Below are 16,374 nucleotides of genomic sequence, written 5' to 3'. Positions count from 1 at the left end.
TTCTGTGTACCCCGTTCTTACTTGCCTATCCTGACTACGAAGAACTTGTCGTGAGAGTGAGCGTGCATCGGGCCAGAGCCGAGTTCCCCGGGGACAGCATCTCAGCAAGCCCTCTGTGTGGCTCTCCTGCCTGGTGGTGCCAGGCACTTGCTCTGCGGGCCCGCCATTAGCAGGTGTCAGCAGCGTCATCACTGGCTGCCCTCGCACAGCCATCCCCGCCGGGAAGCAAGCCTGCTTCCCAGAAGAGCACGCATGTCGAACCCCCTGGAAGTCACTTCAGGCATGGCGGCCCACGCCGCCTCAGCCAGTGGGAAAAGTTGGCAGGCCCTTGGGGAGGACCAGTGCTTTCTGGGTCCCGTGGAATCACACAGGGTGGCAGATTTGTGCGGTAGTTTCAAAACTTGTCTCCCGTGGTTTTGGCGCCCCGCCCTGCGACGTGGGTCAACTTCCAGCACAAATGAAGAAGAGGAGATGCCGTGTGACCCCTGGGATGAGGGCAGGAGGAGGAGGCATATGGCGCCCTTGAGACGCTTGCCATTGGGACTTGGCCTCCATGATGTGGGAAGACCCCCTCACGTGGGGAGGACACATAGGGAGGCCACGAGGGGTGCTCAGATGATGGCCAGTCTTCAGAGGGTGGCCTCCCCACGAGACACCGCGTGAAGCAGGAATGAGCTGTCCTCACCAAGTCTCGCCCATGTTGCAGGTTTGTAAACCCTACTGCTGGTACACGTGCAGTAGATAACCAGAGCAGCACGAAGCTGCATACGGTGACCTGCTTACAGTGTGCGTCATGGCATTGAGAGGGTCCCGGGCTCCAGGCCTGTGTGTAAAACTTTTCTTATTTTTTTTTTAATTTTTTAAAAATTTATTTATTTGATAGAGATCACAAGTAGGCAGAGAGGCAGGCAGAGAGAGAGGAAGAGAAGCAGGCTCCCCGCTGAGCAGAGAGCCCGATGTGGGGCTCGATCCCAGGACCCTGGGATCATGACCTGAGCTGAAAGCAGAGGCTTAACCCACTGAGCCACCCAGGCACCCCCAGACCTGTGTGGAGACCCCTTATTCCAGGAGAGGCCTGGGGCCGGCCATGCTCCCCTCCTCGTGGCATTCCCAGCTCAGGTTCTGCTGTGACTTCAGCTTCAGTTTCCGTGGAGCACCTGTGCTGAGGGACGCTGCTGAATGACGGGGTAGGGCGTCAGGGTGCCCAGACCCAGGAGAGGCCCACTCGTCCAGTGGGGCTTCAGCTGCTCCATGGGGACCCTCTTCTCACTCATAACCCAGACCCCTGGCCTCTGAGGGTCACCCTGCCCCACCTCCCACCCAACACCTGTACCTGATGGCACCCCCCATGGAAAGGGGACATGATCCACCACGCCCTGGGGGGCATTTGGCCCTGTCCCCCACCCATGGATGCAACTGGAATTCCGGTCACACACATGAGTATACGTCCAGTTCTGGGTGGGAGCAACTGGCCCGACTCCTCTTTGGCCCAGGTGGCCTTGAGGACAGATAAGTCCTAACTCTGTAGTATCCATCGGGGGAGAACTCGAACACGGAAGCACTTTGGAAGCACACGTCCATGTAGGTCTGTGAGTGCGTCAGCAGACCGGTGTGTGGGCTTCACAGCTCCACAGATGATCTGGGGACATGGACAGTCAGACTGCCAGCCTCACTAGGCCTGAGTTTGGAGGCATCCCGAAAATTGCACTGAGAACTGGACATACAAAGGAAGACCCATAGATACAAAGAAAGGGCAGATTTTTCTTACAGAATCAGGGTTGACTGATTAAGAGCCATGGCTCTGGGTTTCCTGGCAGCCAAGTTGAAAAGGGAAACGCAATTGGTCCCAAGTCCTCAGTGTTTGTTACTGGATATGGTGGAGAGAGCAGGGTGCTCCCCAGTACCAGATTGGAGCACTTTCTGCCCTAAGAGCTCCTGTCTGAGCCTGAAGTGCTATTCCCTCAAGGTCCCCCAGGCAGAAGGGCAGAGGGAGGTGACACAGACATGTCACCTGGACAAACTGTTGAGAGGCATCACTTGGTGTGGGTCCAGCCTCGGTTGCTGGGGGTGCCAGTCGGAGATGGTCCTCTGATGAGGCCCCAGGACAGTGATATGGGAGGGCCTGGGGCCACAGGGCCAGGAAACGACTTGACCGTGGCTGCTGATTTCCCGCCATCACCGCCCTCACTGGAAATAACCCAGATGCCCATCAGCAGCCGAACAGGAAACCGAAGTGAGCACCACTCACCCACAGAAGGGAAGAAGCCTGGATACAGGTCACAGAATGGCTCTGGGTGGGGGACGATGGACCACAAGGGCACACCGTTGACACCACTCAAACAATATCCTAGAGACAGCGGGCCAGCTCATCTGCGGTGACGGAACCCCCGGGGCAGGGGCCAGGCGGGCACTCGGGCGCCAAGGTGGCTTGTCAGCTCCATAAAGCGAGGAGAAGGGAACAATATTCCCCAGATATTCCCCAAACCGTGGCCTTGGCACATCTGGCGAGTTCCAGGTGGGGGGATTGTGAGGGGACCCTGAGATTGGGGGGCCCAGGGTTCCCCTGCAGAGGCTGGAGGGCTGTCCGAGGCCCTGCTCGCATCCCGAGCCCTGGACCGGGCTGAGTGAGGGTCCCGCACATACCAGCCCACAGGCCTGAGGGAGCCAAGCCGGGGGCACCTGCCATTGGGACCCTGGGAACCTCAGGTTCCCGTCACGGCCCAGGAGGGCACTGAGGTCACTGTGGGGATCTCCTGCCTGATGCCCACCTAGAGCCTCCCGCCCCGGGGAGGAGCCTCGAGCAACGTGTCTGTGGAGAGCTCCCACCAGGATCCACAGCTTCCACCTGGCAGAAAAGCTTCTCAGGTTTGTTCTTGGCAAATTAATCAACGAACCCTATTGGCTGCTTTGGAGAAAACTTAAGTCACCCAGGAAAGTGGTTCATTTTGACGCCTGTTCTTGTAAGTCAGGAGACGTGCGGCTTGGGTTCTGTATCCCGCCCCCGCCTGAAGCCCACCCACCTGGGAGGTGCCGCGGGTCCCTCTCCTACACGGGGAGCAGCTTCTGGAAACAGTGTTGCAGCAGCACCAGATCTCCCACAGAGACAGGAGACCCTCAAACGCTAGTGTCTCCCCTGTTCTGGTCTTCTACAGCCTCCCCCAGCAAGCCCTCCTGGAGCAGCCGAGTCTCCTCCACCCACAGCTTTTTGGAAGGGTTTCCACAGCCATTCTGAAATGTTCTGTGATGCTCTGAAGGATGTTTTCAGTTCTTTCACGGGGGTGAACTTCGGTCAGAGCCATTCTGTTTGCCCCGCGTGACTGCGGAGAGTAAAGTGGCCCAACCCTGCAGAGGTGCTCCCAGACCCTCCATCAGTGTCAGAGGTGGCAGACAGACAGAAGGAATGCGACCACAGAACACACTCCTCACCCACTACCCAGCTTTTCCCAGAAGCAAAGTACACAGACCCCTCCCCAGAATAACCCCTTCCCTTCCCCCGCAGGGGCCCATCATGAAAAGCATCCGTCACGAAGAGACTCGCCCCCACTGCCCACCCCGGACACTGTTCCCCCGTGGGGACACAACCCGATCCTTATCCTTTCTCCCGTGGGGAGCACTCTGCGTGCACACAGCCTCGGGGACCCCCTTCTGCAGCTGCTCCAGGGATTGTCCTCATTCCTGGTTTGCCATGATGTCCCACCGTCCATGTCCTCAGCCCCGCCCTCCGCCTATCCACCAGCTCCCTCTCAAGGTGTTCGTCCTCCCACAAAGAAAAACCTTTGAATTTAGAAAGCTAAGGCTTCCCTGTTGGGAAGGGTTGAGGGGCAGACGAGGGATATGGGGGATCAGAAGGAACCAGGGAAAAGGCCCTGGGGCATGGCACTTCTGTCCACCCTCTGTGCCCCCCGCTCAGAGCCTAGGTAGGGAAGGGTAACTGGGTGGCCCAGAGCCACCATGCAGCCAGGACAGGGCCAACCCTACCCCTCCAGGCTCCTAGGCCACCAACGGGTTGCCAGATACAGGACAGGATACCAGATAACGGGAAGTGTGTTGGTGCTGGGGTGGCCTATGGCGGCCCATGCTGGGGAGGACCCTGCAATGCACCCCGACCTGGCGTCTCTGGGCCCAGTCAGCAACAGCCCCCTGCCCAGAGGTCCTCTCCTGGGGGGCTTGGTACATCTTGGGCGTGGGGAAGAACAGAAGCTGGGCCTTGGGATCTGTGTCCCCACTTGCTTCAGGGTCATGTGAGGTTGATGGAGTCCAACATGAGGGGCCCCCAGTGTCCTCCCTGCAAACTCCTGCTCATCCTTCCTGCTCAGGCTCTGCTGTCACCCCTGCAGGGTCCCTGATCCTCTGGTGGCAGCTGTCCCTCGCTTGGTCCTGGCACCACGGACAGAACACCTCCTGGACGTGGCCCCCCAGGAGCTGCAGGAACAGGGTGGGGTCTGCAGGGGACCCAGCGGCCCAGGGCCTGGCACAGCACAGACTGAGTGTGCTGGGAGCACGGGGCTCAGGCTGGCCTCTGGGTGGATGTCTCTCGCACCCCAGCTGCCAGGGGCACCCCTGTGCCTGGTGGGTGCCTGGCCAATGCTGGCCCTGTGGAGAACTGGACGGGGGCAGCATGGAGGGGGCGTGGGGAGAGGAGGACACAGGGAACCCAAGGAGGCATGCATTGGTGTGTCGAGAGGGGGTGCTTCACCCCTGGGTTGTGAGGGCACCCTGAAGTACGGGTGGGGGCCTGGGTGCAGATAGAGGCAATGCTGATGCCCAAGGGGTCTGGGGGCAGAGGGCGGAGAGCGGGGAGCTCAGGGCAGGGAGGGGGCCCCAGCTGCCCGGGAAGACTGGAGAAGGGCTAGAGATGCCTCTGGGCAAGGGGAGCTGGAAGGGGGCCGAGCCCCCGAAAGAAGAGGATCAGCCCAGGAGGGGCTTTCTGCCTGTCCATCCCTTTATTTGTCCTGCATCCATCCTCCACAGAGCACCCCAGGCTGGGACCTGGGTCAGAGCTGGTCTCCTGGGTAAGAGCCTCCGGACCTGGGCACCACACAGAGGGCCTGGGCTGGCGGCCGCATGGTGAAGGCCGGGGCAGGCGTGGTGTCCAGGGCAGTGGGGCTGAGGCCGGGCGGGGGCAGCAGGCGGTATCTGTGGAGGAGGCCGGCAAAGAGCAGGAACAGCTCCGACCTGGCCAGGCTCTCCCCCACGCAGACGCGGCGGCCTGCAGAGGAAACCAAGGTACAGGGTATGGGCTCCAGGCCTGCTCTTCACAGGGCTGTGCCAGGGAGCCTGGCCAGTTTCCTGGAGCAGAGGGAGAGGGGAAGCTCTGGGAGGGCAAGGGAGGGCTGGAGCGGGGGCGATCTGAGAGCAAGGTCTGCAGTAATTGGGACATGGCCAGCTCGGGGGGGCAGAGAGGCTGTGGGCAGCAGGAGGCCCAGCAGGCTTGACCCTGACCTTCCGAGTTTCCTGGGGTTGAGGGGCCCTGTGCTGTCCCCACCTGTGAGGGCTGTGGGTACCTGCAGAGAAAGGCAGGAAAGCGGCCCGCTTCACAAAGCGCCCCTTAGCATCCAGGAAATGGCCTGGGTTGAACTGGCGGGGTGTCTCCCACTGCGTCTCATCCAGGAGCACCGAGCTCAGCAGGGGGATCACAGGCGTGCCCTGTGGGCAGGCAGCAGGTGGACGGGGCCCACACTCCTCCCCACAGGGGTGTGCACCGAGGGAGACGGTCCCCCCAGGAGGCCAGCCTGGTCCTCGAGATTCCCAGCTGGGCCCACCCTGACCCAGAGTAGAAAGGAGGAGGGAAGGAAGGGGGCGGGAGGGCCCTGCCCACCCATCAGGGTCTGGGAGGGGTGTGCCCACCTTGGGGAGCAGGTAGCTGCCCAGCTGGGTGTCAGCCACCGTGCACCGCGGCACATGGGGCAAGAGGGTGATAAACCGCTGGACCTCGTGCAGCACAGCATTGGTATAGGGCAGGGACCGCTGGTCCTCCAGCCGGGGAAGCCGCCCGGGCCCCAGCACACGGTCCAGCTCTGCCTGCACCCGGCCTGCGGGTGAGAGGTAGGGCCAGCATCTCTGGGCCTTGACGGACCCCCACCCACCCCGCAGGTGGCCGTGTCCTGGGAAGACAGGCTGGGAGCTCACCTTGCACACTCGGGTGCTTGCCCATCAGGAGGGCAGCCCACTGCAGCGTGGCTGACGTGGTCTCTGTACCGGCCATGACCATGTCCAGGGCACAGGCCACCATGTTGGCCTCGGCAAACAGGCCTTGGGGCTCTTTCCCCTGCAGAGGTGAGTTGGATGGGACTCAGCTGGAGGCTGGGCTCCATGGACCATCCACCCCGGACCCAGCTCTGGGCTCAAGAAAGGAGCATAAAACAGAACCTTGGCAGGAAAGCAGAGCCGAGTCTGCTGAGCACCTGCCACGTTCTGGGCTCCCTACATCCTTGCAGCCGTACCTGGAGGCAGGCACTACAAATGCCCCATTTCACAGATGGGGAGACCGAGGGGCCCTCAGCTTGGAGATGGAGGAGGTGGTGCAGAACCAGCATGGACCCCCTCCCCAATCCCACTTCTCCGGGAGGCCTCCCAGATGCCCCAGGCCTCTTAGGCGGTAGGGTGGGTCTGCCCACACCTGGCCCTGCTGAATCAAGGCGTCCATGTAGCTCTTCACAGGGCCTCCCCTGGACTTGGGGGGCTGCCGCCCCTCCAGCAGGGTCCTCAGGATAGAGCGGACCTCCTCTATCTTCTGCAGGACAGGCCGGTGCAGCCGGAGGAGGGCCCCGAGCCAGGGGTAGATGTTGAATAGCTGAAGGCAGAGAGCAAGAAAGCAGGTGGGGTCAGGGTGCGGGCCCCACACCCCCGCAGGTGTGTTCACCTGTCCAGGTCACCAGGTGCTGCCCCAGACTCCAGGCAGAAGTGCTAGATAGGTGCTGCCAGTGGCCACAAGAGGTCGCTGGCTCTGTGTGGGGTTGGGGGGTAGGGTAGGAGCCTGGCCTTCCTGGTGGGATTAGCAGCCCAGAGGCTTCCAAAAAACCCTCCCAGGTCAGGACGGGGGTGCCGCAGGACAGGTGCTGGTTTCGCGCCTGCAGGCAGCTATGACCATGCCCGTCTCTGTCCACCAGAGCCAACAGGATTGTGGGGGCGGGGGGTGCCGCTCATTGAAGTCATTAAAACAAAGAAGAATTGGCAAACTGAAGGGCTTCAGCAGACCCCGCTGTGACCAGGTTGTCTGAGGGACCAGCACATGCCCGGCACGCAGATGTCCGTGGCTCTCCTGGTGCACTGTGACCGCTGGATGTCCCCCAGAGCATTCATTAGTGATCCCTGGATGGATTACACAGGGCACCTCTGTGATGAGGAACATTCTACTCCGAGCCCTCGGCTCCGTTCTCCTGGGACTGGCCGTCCAGACAAGGAGGTCAGGTCCTCCCGTCCAGAGGCTGTCAGAGGCCCCTAGGACAGGAGAGTGAGGACTGGAGACTCTGGCCAGCCCCTGCCTCACGCACATGACCGCGGGTCTATAAATACACGCACCGCGACCAGAGACATGTGCTCAGTAACCTATCGCGGAAACGGTCACGAAGGCCAACGTTTCACACTTTGAAAAAGAAATATGCCTGCTCCCAGGGGTTCTGAAAATGGGCAGGGCCTGTTTGCATCATTCCTGTGACACTGTGAAGGACCCACGTTGGGTGGAGTGTCCCTGGGTTCGAGGGCTGGGGGGCAGGGGGACATCGAGCCCCATATCCAGGGAAGAGACACTCAGTCCCCATCCCTACCTCAGAGCAGGTGCATCTGGGCCAATGGTCAGGTGTGGGAGGGGGCAGATGGGGACTCCTGCTCTACACCCTCATTGCCCAGAGGGCACAGAGGACTGGCCTGGGGTCACATGACCAGTGGGTGTCAGAAACAGGATAAGGTGCTGTTTTGGCAAGGTGGCAGCTCCCCTCTCTCGGGCAGAGACCACCCCCTACCCTGAGACCAGGAGCAGCCACCTCTCACCTGCAGGCTGGGGGTCCCCAGGAGGACCATGACCTCATCGATAAGGCTCAACAGGGACACGAACACAGGATCCTGGTATTCAAACCGCCGGCCAAAGAGCAGCGCGAACGTGATGTTGGAGGGGGCCCAGCCCAGCAGAGCCAGGGGAAAGGGCTGGCCTGGAGTGGGAGGGAGACGGGCCTCAGGGGTGAGGGGACCCCCAGAGGGGGGTTCCCTGGCCCCCACTCACCTCTGTAGCCGTCCAGCTCCCCCATGAGGCACCTCAGCTCCTGCAGGACCTTGCTGGCTACGGGCCCCCTCCCCACACCCAGGCTGTGGAGGGTGCGCACAGTGAACTGGCGGGCGGCCCTCCAGCGTGCCCCGGATGAGAAGAAGATGCCTGCAGGCCAGACAAGTCGCCCGTGAGCAACCCCGGGTGAGGCAGGCAGGGAGCAAGGTCGGGGGGCCTGGCTGGGGCCTCAGCCCCACACCTGAGCCTCTTCCCCCAGGAGCTGGCCTTGGTGAGCCACGCCCACTCATGGTGTGTCATGGTCCCCGGCCATAGGGACACTGTGTCCCTCCCCAGGAGCCATGCTGGGCACACTCTCCTGCTGCTTGGAGAGGCAGACCCCCCGGCCCAATGCTGGGGTCCAGGGACTCCTATGCTCAGCAGTCCTCTGCCCATTCCCTGCCCGCGCCGCACACCTACCCCCACCACCCTGGATGAGCTGGAAGATGGCGATGGGCGGCCGATCAGCCAGCTGCGGCCCGGTGCCCACCAGGGCCTCCCTCACAGCCTCGTAGCCAGCCAGCACCACCGTCTTCTGGCGCCCCAAGTGGACAGTGAACACTGGCCCGTACCGTTCGGAGAGCTGGTGGGGACAGGCAGGAATGAGCCAGCAGCCCTGCCCCCAGGCCCCCATGAGCATCCCCAGGCTGTGCCCACGCAGGGTGAACACGGCAGACTTGGAGGCAGGGCTGGCACAGGCAGGGTCTGTAGAAACTGGACCCACCGCAGGTGTGCACAAGCAAAGGCCTGGGAGCCAAAAGCAGGAGCTGGTCCCCGGGGGCAGTAGCCTGCTGGACCCCACTGAGCCCCCTCCCCATCCATTCCTGGAAGACAGGGAGTGCTGCCGCTGGTGCTGGGTGCCTCCATCATAGTTTTCTTTTCCAGGGAAACAGCAGAGAGGTCTCCTTGGAACCCAAAGACGAGAAAGCAGGCAGTGAGAGCAGCTGTCTGCAGGGTGGTCTGTGCTAGAAGCCCAGGGGTCCTCACAGGGAGCAGAGGGCCTGTCCCCACTCCAACACCCCCCAGCATTGAAGCCCAGACAGACAGGAGCAAGGGGTGTCCAGACCTCCTGCGAGCCCTCCCGCCCAGTCTGGAGGCACAGAACCAGACTACGTGGCAACACGTAGTCTGACATCTGATGCCTCCGTGTGTGCCCATTCCCCTTCTGTGCCTTTACACATGGGGACACCGAGGCCCGGAGGCACGAAGTGAACTGCTGTCCATCACATGCAGCGAGGGACAGAGCCAGACCTGCCCTTCCTGTCCACATGCACTCCACTCCCCACATGCAGCCCCAGGCCAGACACCAGGCACAGCCTAAGAACCCTGATGCCCCCGGTGCTTCCTGCAGCAGCTCCCCTGAGGGGCCAAGGCTGCAATCCTTTCCTCTCCACCCACATGCAGGGCTGGGGGTGGGGGGGGGGCACCAGGAATCAGCAGTGCTTCTGGGGAAGGAGGGTGGAGTGGTGGTGGGAGCCATGGTTGCGGTGGGGGGCCAGGCCTGTACCTCTGCTTTACCTGCTGGGCCAGCGGTTCCTGGCTGCAGGGCAAGGCAGCCTGCCCACAGTCTAGCCTCCAGCCCAGGCTGGGAGCAGCCACACCGAACAGGCGCTCCCTACGCCCCAGGCACACCTGTGCGCTCATCCAGGTTCCTTTCCACGAGGGCCCTCTGCTGCATGGTACTACTCCAGGGAGCACCTGCCTCCTCCCCTCCCCTGCCCCCAATCTGGGCTCTTCTGTAGGTGCTCATCAAGTGCTTCCTCCTCCAGGAAGCCCACCTGACCTGACACTCCTGACGCCCTGCTCCTTAAATGGCCCATCTGCTTCCCCGTAGGGTGGGATGTCTTTCTCTTCTACAAGGCAGGGTGGGCACTTGGGCCTCTTGTGTCCCTGCCAGGTGAGCACCAGGCTGGGACACAGAACTACCCCCAAAGGGGTCCTGGAGCACATGCTCAGCTTCCCCTGAGATGGGGCTGGGCTACCCAGGACCCGCGTGCCCTACCTCCATCAGTGACCGGTCCTGCTGTGACATACGCAGCAAGTGCAGGTTTCCAATGAGTGGGAGTGGGCGTGGCCCAGGGGGCCATCGAGGGGCTGGGGAGGGGGTGCGGGTGCAGGTTCGCAGCAGCCCCCAGAGCCCCAGAAGCAGCAGCAGGATCCCCAGGAGCAGCAGGGCCATGAGGACGGCAGGCGGCGGGGCCCCAGCTCCCCACCCTGTGCCTTATAGGCTGCTGGGAGGGCGTGCCAGCGCCTCACCCCCCCACCCTGAGAATGTGGACCGAGCAGTTTACAGGGGACAGTCAGGCAGCTTAAAGTGACAGACGTGCGTGGAATGTGGGGTCGCATCTGTGGCAGGGGGCCAGAGGGCCAGGAGCTATCTGGGGGGTGGGCATCTAGACCTTGCCCTGGGGGCGTCTTTGTCCCTTGCCTGCTGGAGAGAACACACCACAGGGTCCAGTGTGCCCCTCCTGCAGGCCTCTGCCTCTGCCTCAGTCTCCCCATGAGAACCGGAGCTCATGGGGCCTTGGGATACAGGCCCAGCTCTGAGGGGAGTTCCGAGCCTCCCTCAGAAGGGCCTGTGGGGTAGAAGGTCCGTGGAGACCCTGGGGGGGGGGGTGGGCCAAGAGGTTCCGCACAGCAAATGCCTCCTATCACAGGGCCCTCAGCGTCGCCTGCAGCGTCTGACGGCGAGCTTGCCCTGAGTGACAGCCTGCTCCCTGATGGCTTTGTGAGTGTGGTCACCTGGAGTGGAAGGCCCTGGCCAGTGCAGGGCGAGGCAGGGGGTGGCGGCTGGGTTTACGAGCCCCCCGTCTGTCTGTGTCACACTCCAGTCTCCTCACCCCCGGTGCCCCGACTGGGAGGGGAGGAGGCGCCCCGTGGAAAGGAGCTGTGAGGGGCGGGAGGGCTGCTGGCATCAGAAGTGGCTAGGCCTGCTCTGCGCCACCTGCCCTGACATGAGGTAGTGGGAACCCTGTCCCCACGTGGGGCCCCTCGCTGTGGGGCCCATCTCCTGGGTATGCCGTCCGTGCCCCTCCACAAAGCTCAGAGCCAAAGCAGCCTGACGGCCGCCACCCCTTTCCAGCCTCTACTTGCACACCTCCTGTGACGGGGTGCTCACTGTCTTGCGGGCAGACTGTCCCGTTGCATGGCCGGCGGCCGTGACGAGAGAGGACGGCTCTCTAACAGCTGTGTCTCCAGGTCATTTGGGCTGAGTGCCAGGTACCAAGGCCGCTACGAGGTGTGTGGGCTGTGGATCCTTGCGGCCCAGGACAGTCCACTGAATTAATTCTGCCAGCATTTATTTAGCTCCTGTGTGTGCTAGGCTCCGCCCGTAGCTAGGGCTGCAGAAATGGGTGGTCTGGGGTCCAGAAAGGGCCCCCCAGCCCCGTGACAGAGACCCACGTGGCAGGGGCTTTGCCACTGAAAACACCTTGGGCATTGCTGCTGAGCATTCGAGTCACAAGGTGGAAGGGCGTTTCGGCCAAGCGAACAGGCTGTGCAGAGCCCAGAGCAGCAGCAAGTGAGGTGCTGGGTGGACAGCCGTGAGAGGAGGGCCGGTGCAGTGTGGCCCAGCACGCTATGGGGAGGGACTCGGGGTCCCTGGGGTGAGGTTTGAGGGTCAGTTCTTCCTCCCCCTTCAGGTCGGTGAGGCCTGGGTGCCTGTGAGCCACACTGGGCGTGAGGCCCACATCTCAGTGCCCCGGCCTGGGTGGCTGCAGAACAGGTGGGTCCCTGCAGGGTGCAGCTGCATGGGTGGAGGGGATTTTTCCAGAACTGGTTGGGCTCAGCCAGTTCCTGGTGTTTTTACCTGCAAGACCCTTGAGGTACTCCCAACTGCTGGGAGGCGGGGGGTCGCCCCCATTTCTCAAGAGAGGAAGTGGGACCCGGGTTTGAGTGGCTCACAGCACCCCCCAGCCTCTGGGTGCACTGGCGGTGAGAGGGATCAGGGTGGGGCCCCCCCACAGCACCCAGCACGCGCTCTGTGGGCATCCCACCCCACGGGGTAGGAGTGTGGTAGTGAGGGGCGCAGACTTGAGAACCAGAGTCATCGGATTAGGTTCCCGACCCTACCCTCTGGGCTTCCCGACCCTCCTGGTATTTCCTGGGATTTCATGTGGATGGAGCCAGCTGTGTGTGACCACGGGAACATGCCACCCCCACCCCATGTGCCAGGAGAGCTCTGTCCCATGGGCCAGGCCCAGGTGAGGCCAACCAGGCACCTGGAGCTTCTCAGGGCTGCAGCTGCCAATCCTGAATGGAGAACTAGCAGCTTGGCCAAGAATCTCTCCAGGTATCATGAGTGGGGAGGGTTCTTCCACATCCAGGTCCTAGAAAGATGAAGCAGGGAGACCCAGCGGGTTGTCCCCACCTCCCTAGCTGGTGGTTCTGCGGAGCCACGCTGCCCCACCTCTCTGCAGACGGGCCTCAGCTTGGGGCCTCAGGGAACCCACCTGGCAGGAGTCCTTTCCTGTAAATGCAGGTAGAGTTTATGCTTGTTCAAGTCCAGCCCTTTCAAGGTACGGTTCTGCAAGTTCTCACCAACTCCTGCAGTCATGTGACCACCCCCACGACCAATATAGAAACAGTCCCATCCCCCCCCACCGATTCCCGCTTGGGAACCAGGAGTAATGATTCCTGGAAACTTTAGATAGAAGGTGAAACTGAATTTGCTCATCAGCTGACCCTAAAGTTGGGACTGTCTTGGATTGTTGGTGGGGCCCAGTGGAATCACAGACCCAGAAGGGAAGGAGGCCGTGGAGGTGAGCCAGAGCGAGGGCCTTGTGGGGGGTCCCGGGGGCTGGCCGGGCTGCCCCAGGGTGGCAGGGAGAGCCGTACTGGACTCTGACCTCGGGAACGAATTTGATGAACTTGGGTTTTCAAGCTTCAAGAAACCCTCATTAAAGGGTTAGAGGCCACAGCCTGTAACCTATGACCTGTGACCTAGCTTTTGAGTCACCTCAGAGGGGCCCTGAGGCTGCCCCAGGCCCAAGGGGAGGGGAACTGTACACAAGAGGGGCAGGTTCTAGAAGAGTCTGTGGAAGACAGAGGCAGGGAGCACCTGTCCCATCTGCCCTCAGATTTGGCCCTTGTACCCTGGGGACGGGCTCAGGGTCCCTCCTCCCCAAGAGTATGGCCTCTTCTGTGTGTCTCTGGTCCTGGGGTCTCGATGCCATAGACCTCATTGACACTGATGGTGCTGGCCAGGCCTTGGGAAGCCCCCTTCCCACCACCCCCAGGCCACCTCTCCTCCAGCTGCTCATCCAGGGCCCTTCCCCTCCTGGGCCCAAAACTGAAGCAACAACAAGTGTCCCTCCCTTCTAGAAGTCCCTTCTAGAAAGGACTGCTGCCCCCCTGGCTGGACCCTGCCCCCCAGCACTGGGGAGGGGTCCTGCGCAGGTCCCTGGCGGCCCCACCCCTCACCCCAGTGTGAGTCCTGAGGCTGCAGCCAAACCAAGAACCACAGCTGCGCCTCTGAAACTCCAGAAATACACCCATGGGTGGGACCAGAAGTCTGCACGGAGGTGTGGGCAGGCTGGCTCCCTGCGGGCTCTCGGGGAGGACCCGGCCTGCCGCTCTGGCCTCGCCCACCATGGCCCACAGTGGTCTCACCTGGAGACCCTTGCCTTGCGTGCACAGACCGCTGAGCGCATCTTCCATGGGTGCCACCTGTCCACGCCCCACAGCACCCAACAGGCTTTCTCAGCTGGAGGCATTTGTGTGGCTGTTCATCCGTTCAGACAGACAACGGACACACACCCCGCTGGGGCTCCAGAGTCCACCAGGGGTCGTCTGTGAAGTGAGCCCCCTCCCCGCTAGGCGCCCCCGCCCCACTCGTGCGTCCTCCCAGAGGCTCTTGGCATCTGCGTGTGCCTGCTTTTGCTGTGTTTGTAACTCTATTCACACAGCTGGTGTCCAAGGGCGCCGTTGGACGAGTTCTCGTACACGCACGCAGCCACAGGGCCTTTGCCACATACCAGACCGTGAGCATCCCGTCCGCCCTGAGTCTCCTCCTCCCTTGTCTCCCTCCCTTTGTTCAATTGCCTTTTATTCTTTCAGTGACCATGTGGCCGGATCAGACCCCGGACGGGTGCCTCATCTCCTCTCTGCCATTCTGTCTCAGTTGAAAACATTCCACTCAAAATACCTGCGTGCCCAGTTGCAAGGGATACACTGGGTAATATAGGTTCCCAGCACCAGAATCCCTGAGCCACGGGGCTGCCCCTCATTAGATGCTGGCCAATGTTCCCTCCGGGCCTGGTGGGGCGTCATACTATTGTCCCATGGGCAGCCTGGATCTCCCTACCACCACCCCCGTGAAGGGCATCTGAAGGGCCCTTGCCTCCCCACCCCTCCCCATGCTGATGCTGGGTCAGGGTCCGCTGGGCTTCCACTCTGCCCCCTCTCGTCTCTGCTCACCCCTCCAGTCAAGGGCAGCTCAACGATTTTCTCGGCATAAAGATCATCTTACAAACTTGAGACTCCTGAACATCGGGGCCCTGCCCACACCTTCTGGGCTCCAACCACCTATGGGGACTTTCTTTCATGTCTCATGGCTTCCGCACCCAACCTTTCTGTGCCATGTGGGACTCTTTGTAGGGGGACAATAACCCCAAAGTGGCTGGAGTGTTGTACTGGGTGGAATGGCCTCCCTCCTCCCCAATTCATGTCTCCCTAGAACACCAGAATGGGCCCATATTTGGAAATGGAGTCTTTGGAGAGGTAATCAAGTTTAGATTAGGATTAGGGTAGCCCTAAGTCCAGTGACGGATGTCCTTATAAAAGGTAGCAAAGTAGAGGACACAGACACAGAGAAATTCAGGGGAACTTGGAGTTCGAGAGGGAGAGTATGGCCCCAAGCAAGGAAGGTGGGGCCACCAGGAGCTGGACGAGGCAGGAAGGACGCCCCTCCCCAAGTGCCCCCAGAGAGAGCATGACCCTGCCTGCCCCAGGTTCAGCCCTCTGGCCTCGCTGGTGGGAGAGAACATGTTCCTGCCCTCAAGCCAGACGTTCACATGTAGGAAACAGAAAAGCTGCAAATGATTGTTTTTCCTGTAAAAACGCAAATCATTTCTGTCTGGCAGAAAAGATAATACCAAAGGTCACGGTTTATTGCCCTGTGAGCTATTAACCTGTTGTAGGTCCAGTTTAGCAACGCGACTCCGGCAGCCTTACTGTTCCTCCGACCAGCTGTGGCTGTGTCGGGGTTGGGCACCCCTCACAGAACCAGCTTTGCCATCTGGCCAAACTCCTCCATCCTTGAGCGTTAAATGAAACTAACACATGTGCAGCTTCTATTTCTCTGAGAACCACGTTTTCAACCTTTTGAAAAATAGACTTTTGCAGCAGAATTATCAAAGTGGAAAGATCTGTGATGTCTCGTTTCAGGCAAGATTCGATCTAGGGGCTGTCTTCAAGCCGGAGTATCTCAGCCTGAGGTTGAGTGCCCCCAACTGATGCCGGTCAGGTCATCTCCACCAAGGCTGGCCCACGCTGCAAGTTCTTGGCAGAGCCAGTGGTCTCTGTTTTACACCACTGAGCTGGGGATGTTTGTTACACGGTGCTGGGTAGCTTGTACACTGGCTGCGTCCCTTTGGACATGGTTCTCTCCATGAGAGGTGAGGGCTAAGTACCCCTGCCTAACCGGGTTTATCCTCCAAATGCTGAACTAACTGAATTCTGCTGTATGCCCAGCACTGTTCCAGAGGCCTCATGCCAACAGCTTGGCACTGAAGAGGGTTTCCAGAAACATCAGTTCTTCCCCCACTTCTTGTATCTGAGCACCACAGATGGAAATCCTGTCCTCTCCCAGCCAAACATCTCATATAAAGCAGTAATCATTTGCCAGGTACAGACGTGTCTATTAAAAGCTGTCTGTCACTTCTGGGTCAGCAGGCCTCCAATGCTTCATTGGTCCCTCAGGGCTGCTGGACAGAGAGGCTGCAGGCAACCTTGGGGGGCAGGGCTGTCCTCTTTACTGCTGAGTGGTATGATCTAGTCAAGTGGAAAAGTGCTATTTGCTGGGTAATAAAAGTGTCTTTTGTTCACTGCTCTGGAAACATATTAATGAATAACCCAGTATGTGGCCCCTGGTTCCAGCTGCCTAAAACGGTCATTTA

At 60.9% G+C, this 16,374-nt stretch overlaps 1 protein-coding gene across 6 annotated transcripts; it reads right to left on the bottom strand.

Annotated features, from left to right (window-relative positions):
• Nucleotides 1–4,467: 4,467 nt before the first annotated feature.
• Nucleotides 4,468–10,474, bottom strand: CYP2W1 (cytochrome P450 family 2 subfamily W member 1). Of its 6 annotated transcripts, none has more exons than XM_082713021.1 (9): nt 10,260–10,474; nt 8,678–8,840; nt 8,219–8,368; nt 7,990–8,147; nt 6,620–6,793; nt 6,130–6,268; nt 5,848–6,032; nt 5,505–5,646; nt 4,921–5,209 (listed from the first exon to the last, which is right to left on the bottom strand). In XM_082713021.1, exons 1-9 carry the CDS (start codon nt 10,434–10,436, stop codon nt 4,995–4,997), a joined length of 1,503 nt encoding a protein of 500 aa, XP_082569147.1. In that variant the 5' UTR covers nt 10,437–10,474; the 3' UTR covers nt 4,921–4,994. The 6 variants fall into 6 exon arrangements, with proteins under 6 accessions (XP_082569146.1, XP_082569142.1, XP_082569144.1 ...); XM_082713017.1 differs by lacking the exon at nt 10,260–10,474 and adding an exon at nt 8,982–9,914; XM_082713020.1 differs by lacking the exon at nt 5,505–5,646 and having other exon boundaries at nt 4,468–5,209.
• Between the last annotated feature and the right edge of the window lie 5,900 nt (nt 10,475–16,374).

Source organism: Mustela nivalis (assembly GCF_964662115.1).
Source record: "Mustela nivalis genome assembly, chromosome: 19".
NCBI classification, from domain to species: domain Eukaryota; kingdom Metazoa; phylum Chordata; class Mammalia; order Carnivora; family Mustelidae; genus Mustela; species Mustela nivalis.
Note: the sequence above shows the minus strand (reverse complement) of the source record. Positions and strands in the feature narration are given on the sequence as shown.